This window comes from Ranitomeya imitator, chromosome 7, assembly GCF_032444005.1.
Source record: "Ranitomeya imitator isolate aRanImi1 chromosome 7, aRanImi1.pri, whole genome shotgun sequence".
Classification (NCBI taxonomy): domain Eukaryota; kingdom Metazoa; phylum Chordata; class Amphibia; order Anura; family Dendrobatidae; genus Ranitomeya; species Ranitomeya imitator.
In genome coordinates, this window is record NC_091288.1 from 22164924 (window position 1) to 22171306 (window position 6383).

At 37.9% G+C, this 6383-nt stretch overlaps 1 protein-coding gene across 3 annotated transcripts in view; it reads left to right on the forward strand.

Annotated features, from left to right (window-relative positions):
* Positions 1-1679, forward strand: part of KYNU (kynureninase) — a 76285-nt gene extending 74606 nt beyond the window's left edge. For all 3 annotated transcript variants that reach the window (XM_069735344.1, XM_069735346.1, XM_069735345.1), the window contains exon 14: positions 1433-1679. In XM_069735344.1, coding sequence (XP_069591445.1) covers positions 1433-1579 — 147 coding nt within the window. In that variant the 3' untranslated portion in view covers positions 1580-1679. The remainder of the gene's footprint in view (positions 1-1432) is intronic.
* The last annotated feature ends 4704 nt before the right edge of the window (positions 1680-6383 follow it).

Here is a 6383-nt window from a genome sequence, read left to right on the forward strand (position 1 = left end):
GTAGTATGAGGTTTTAATTTCTGCAAGACAAGTTATAGTTTGAATGACCCCATTAATTGTCAGATCTAATATATTGAAAGGCGAGAAAAAATCCAAAAATAAAAACCGGCGTTCTCCCCCTCCTCTTTTTTTATTATGACATTTACTTTTTAGGTAAAAACATCCCGGTAACTTTATTCCAGAGATCAATGTGGTTATGGTGATACCAAACTCATACAGTATATGTTAACTACGATACTTAAAAAAAAATTCTTGTAAAAAAAAAGTTTGTCCTCAGTCACCATGATCTAGGAGCTATTAAAAATTTCTTTACTTTTTTTTTAGTGCTTTGCGTAGCAACTTTTTTTTTTTTCACAGAACAAGCTGTGGTTTTTATTCATATCATATTGGTGTCCATAGAACGTTCTCATCTCTTTTTATTCATCTTTTTATGGGAAGCAGAGTAGGAAAAAAAAATGCAATTTTTCCATTTTGAATTTTTTTTTGCATTTCGCAGTTTAGAATAAATATTTTAAATTTTATTTTAGTTTGGACTATTATGCACGCAGTGAAGTTATTGTGTTATTATTTTTACATTTTGCTAACTACTTTTGGGTGACATTTTTTGTTTGCTTCTTTATTTTTTTTTTTCAAATAGTTTAAAAAATTGGCAATATTTTTTTTTTCCATATGAACTTTTTTACAAAACAATATTAGGAACCTTGCAATGTTCACACTATCTACTGGGACTGTTTTAGACTCATACCTCACGTCCTTTCAAGAAAAGTTTTCAGCAGGCTCATTATCAACAGAGACAGGATTACAATGACACAACTAATTGCATAATATCCAACAATCCCAAAAGGCGATGTCACTGCTGACCTCTGCTCCTCCTCTCTTCACAAAGATCTTTGCACACGCTCATTAGATGCTTCAATGCGAAATCTAAGGTCACAACCTGACCAATGTGGCTAATGTACATGTGAATTTACAGATTTAGAAAGTTATAGTCTGAAAAGCCCCAACAGCCAGCGTAAAAAATGCAAGATATAACATTTCTTAATAAAGATTGAATTAGAGGGGAAAAAAAAATTGTAGTAATATAAATAAATAAATACAATATACATTTAACGCAAAAACCTGCTTCAAACAATAAGTCATTTTTTGAGGATAGCTTCCTTTTAAAGGATTACACTTTTGCAATTCGGAGTTAGCTTCCCGGCGGTTACGCTTGGGTGCGTAAAAAAAAAAAAAAATTTACTCCGTACATGGTGTAAGATTTGGTTGTAAAACAGACAAGAGTCCAAAAAAGCAAAAGTTTAGACTAGATATAGGTTTTGGTGTGGATGTACTGGTTTGATACTAGACCGGATTGCAATCGTAGTGGTTATAAGGTTAAAATTGACCTTCAGAGCTGGAAATGAAGCCTTACCATTACTATTTTCTCTTACAGTGCGATATGCGGGAGCCCAATGTTCTGCGGATCGCACCTGTTCCTCTCTATAACACGTTCCACGATGTCTTCAAGTTCGTTAAAATTTTGGGAGAAGCTTTGGCCGCCTTTGAAAGCTCAAAGAACACAGACGGGAAAGAAGAATAAAGATCAGATTGACTTAGTCTCGGGTGTTTCAAATAGTTGTGTCACAAATGTTTGATTTTTATATATACTGTATGTTGTAAAAAAAAAAAACAAAATAAATAAATAATATATTTTACGGCTCCGTATTATTAATCCACATTGATTATTTTTCATTGAGTTATTCAATAATATAAAAGTGGAGTAGATCTCACTATTCTGGGTGAAGGCTCCATGTGGTTGCACAACTCCTACCATCATCTCACACATACAAGTAAGCTCCTTCTTCAAGGCCAGAAGTCGATCCCTTATGGCATTTGCTGTCCGAGAATTGTCCTATAGGTCCAATTTATATATGTAAAAGAAAAGAAACACACAACTATATAAATTTGGTTTTGATTTAATTAAACGGACGTAAACAATGTGTTTCCAGGTCCTTCTTACTGCAAAATGAATGATTGCTTCCTTTAAATGTCAAGTTTGCCCAGAACAACTGTTTCCATGATCAAATCTGACAGATGTTGCTTTTTTTTATTGCTTTTGTACCCCCGCAATGACTTAACATTTATTGAGTAACTTCCTTACAAGCATAACCATGGAGGAGGAACCACACTGAGACAAAGATTTCGGTGGTGCTCAAAATACCATGAAGTTGTTAAAGATGGGAATAAGTAGGGAATAAGGTAAAAGATCAAAGAAGGAATGAAAGGTTGATATGAAAATAAAAAATATTGGTTTTGGGCCACGTTCATACCTTCCGGATCTGGTCAGTATTTTACAGCAGTATTTGGAAGCCACAACCGGGAGTGGGTGATAAATGCAGAAGTGGTGACTAGTGTTGAGCGATACCTTCCGATATTTGAAAGTATCGGTATCGGATGGTATCGGCCGATACCGGCAAAATATCGGATCTCGCCGATACCGATACCCGATACCAATACAAGTCAATGGGACACAAATATCGGAATGTATCCTCGATGGTTCCCAGGGTCTGAAGGAGAGGAAACTCTCCTTCAGGCCCTGGGATCCATATTAATGTAAAAAATAAAGAATAAAAATAAAAAATATGGCTATACTCACCCCTCCGAAGGACCCTGGCTGTCACCGCTGCAAGCGTCCGCCTCCGTTCCTGAGAATTGCAGAGAGTGAAGGACCTTCGATGATGTCGTGGTCAGGTGACCGGTCACCTGACCGCTCACATGACCGCGACGTCATCGAAGGTCCTTCACTCACTACATTCTCAGGAACGGAGGCGGACGCTTGCAGCGGTGACAGCCAGAGATCTTTGGAGGGGTGAGTATAGCCATATTTTTTATTTTTATTCTTTATTTTTTACATTAATTTGGATCCCAGGGCCTGAAGGAGAGTTTCCTCTCCTCCAGACCCTTGGAACCATACGCACCGAACACTCCGATACCGATTTCCGATATCACAAAAACATCGGAACTCGGTATCGGAATTCCGATACAGCAAATATCGGCCGATACCCGGTACTTGCAGTATCGGAATGCTCAACACTAGTGGTGACGTGTTTCTATTAGACACTTGGTTTTGGCTTAAAAATACTGATGTAAAATATTGACCAAATTCTAAGCGTGTGAATATGGCCTTAGATGTGGCATAAATCATCGTCTTCTACACAATCTTTCTTGTTTTTACTAAAGTTAATTGAACATTTGGAAGAAATATCATCAATCACTAAGAAAAATATCCACTGGCTAACACGGTACCAAGATATATTTCTTTCCTGTATCAATCACTAAGAGACATGCAATCATCTGTTAATGGAGGGGCTATAAAATTGTGTGTAACTCACATCATCTTTACTCTTGGATGGTCTTTTTCATGTGTTTATTGATGTTCCCAAGGAGTTAACGCTCTCTAACGCCCCTTTCACACATCCTGATGACACCAGTACTGGAAAAATTGAAAAAAAAATCACTACCAGTGTTATTAGTATTGTGTGACCTTGTGACTTGTACTTGTGTATGTGGGCGTCATCCATGCGGCATTTGTGTGGTGTCCATGTGGCATGTACCAAAATAAAATGCCTTGCAGAAAGTGATGATTTTTATGTGTTAAAGTTTGCAAATTTAGCAAATGTCCTTCATAGATAGAAAGATAGACATTTAATGTAACAACAACAGGACACGTTATAAAAAATGGCACCCTTTAGTGCCTTGTATGTTGACCTAATGTTATGACTATTAACCTAATAAATAAGCAAAAAAAATGGTGTGGGGTCCCCACAATATTTTTTTATAACCAGCAAGGGTAAAGCAGAGAGCTGACAGCTGATATTATCAGGCTGGGAAGGTCCATGCTAATTGGGCTCTTCTCAGCCTAATCTTACAAACACTCAGCCACCCCAGAAGTGGTGCATAACATAAAATGTGATCCAGTTGCGTCGCTTTTGCCTCACCTATTATGGATATCATGGTTCTTTGACAATCAGGGTAATGGTAGTTGGGGTTGATGTCACCTGTGAATTGTCCAAAAAAACACAGCTGGCATCAAGTTCTGGTGTTAATAATGGAGAGGTGTCTATCAGACACAATTATTACTAACCCAGTACTAAAATGAAAAAAAAAAAAAAAAAAAAAACATCAGAGAAAAATACATTATTTGAAAAAAACAGTCCCCAATTCTTTCCCTGGTTCACTAATTGATTTTATTTTTAAAATCCCACACAGGTCCGACGTAGTCCAGGGAAACCGATGCAATCCACAAATGGAAACCTAAAAAGCATAAAAAGTTAGTCCAGCTCTTTCCAAGACGTTTCCAAATCCGTTGTACAATCTGTTTTTTTTTATAAATTGGTGAACAAGGGAAAGAGTTGGGGAGTGTTTTTTTTTTAAATAAAGCATTTTTATGTGTGTTTTTCTTTTTAGCACTGGGTTAGTAATGGGGGTGTCCGATAGACACCTCTCCATTACTAATACCAGGGTTTGATGTCAGCTGTGTTTTTGGACAGTTCACCACTGACATCAACCCCAACTACCATTGCCCTGATAGCCACCGGACTAGGGTAATTGGGAAGAGTGAAAGCGAAGCACCAAAATTGTAGCATCTCATATGATGATCCACTTTGAGGGCAGCTGGGCTCCGGTATTTTTAAGGTGGGAAGGGCCCAATAACCAGGGACCTTTCCAGCCCATAAAATCAGTCCGCAGCTGTCTGCTTTATCTTTGCTGGTTGCTAAAAATACCAAGGTCCCATATAACATATTTACTTATTTATTAGCTTAACAGTAGTACAAATATAGTAAGCTACACAGGCAATCATTTTATATATCTCACTGATATCTATGTATCTGTCTTTCAATGATCTATTTGTCTATCTATGTAATCAATTGACCTCATATCTATCGATCTCAATTTTTGCACATCTTTAACACACAAAAATCTTTCATTTCTATTCTCCATTCTATTCCTGTACGAGTCACAGTGACAACACACGGATGTCACGCATATGTCATCTGTGTGCGCATATGTGCGATATGTATTGTCATTGATGCTGCCGGAAAAGAAAGGACATGTTTACGTGTGGGTCACTGTGAAATCACTGACATGTGCGCACTCTCTCTTTTCCCTTAACTTTATGCGTGTTGATTCCAGCACCCAATCAGGGCACAGAAACTATCCAGAACGTCATGACACAAGGTCTTCTGTGATTGGCTGCCAACGTCTCCTGTCCCTGGCATATAAAAAGCGGACATCTTGTTTTGCTGGCGCCATTGTTTCGGTGTCATGATGCGGAGAGGTCGCTCCTGTGCAAGTGCTGCTGCTGAAAGTTACCTTATTAGTAAGAAAGAAAAAAAAAGAAAAAAGGAAAGAAAATCACCCCCCTACATATAAGAGAGCTATAAAAAAGATGGAATCAGAAATAATGTTTACTGAAAAATGAATAAATAAAATGGCGATATCCACTGCATGTGACTTATTATCTTACTGTACTGAGACATTATCTAGGAACACAAGACAGATCTTTCAGAGATAATATCTCAGTGCTTCTTTTTTTCTGTTATACTAGCTTGAAGATTTCTGATATAGCAGAAAAAAAAATTGTCCGAGAGTGAAAACCATAAGACCCCAGTCTTCATGCACATGGTCATATTATGGCTCCATACAACCTCTGATATTGCTTCTAGCAGACAATGCTTTTTGCTTGGCTAGCAGATACAATCTTTTAAAGGGAACCTGTCACCAGAACGAACACTGTTATCCTGCAGATATGGGGTTAATCTGCAGATTAATAACCTTACTATACTGTATAACCTACAGAGACTAAGAAGAAGCTAAGTAATCCACCATTTCAAAAATTATCAATTTATTGAATCTGAAAATTCATCAGTACATAAAAACAGTAGACAACTAAGGTCACGACAATCAGTACGTGATAGATAATAACAACAGAAATACAGAAGCCAGAAAATATAGTGCACTCTAAAAACAGATACACACGTTCAAGCAAAAATAGTTCACGTAGGCGAAAATAGAGGCCATATAGAAGTTTAACTGCAGAGTCATGAAATATATCATATGATACAGGTATATATGAATTAGCCAACCTTATAGATATATAGGAAATAGTTAATAATAGAATACCGTATATACTCAAGCATAAGCCGAGATTTTCAGCCCATTTTTTTAGGCTGAAAGTGCCCCTCTCAGCTTATACTCGAGTCACTGTCCCAGGGGGTCGGCAGAGGAGGGGGAGCGGCAGCTGCCCATCATACTCACCTGCTCCCGGCACGATCTCTGCATGTCCCTGGCTCTCCGGCGCCCGCAGCTCTTCCTGTGTCCAGCGGTCACGTGGTACCGCTCAT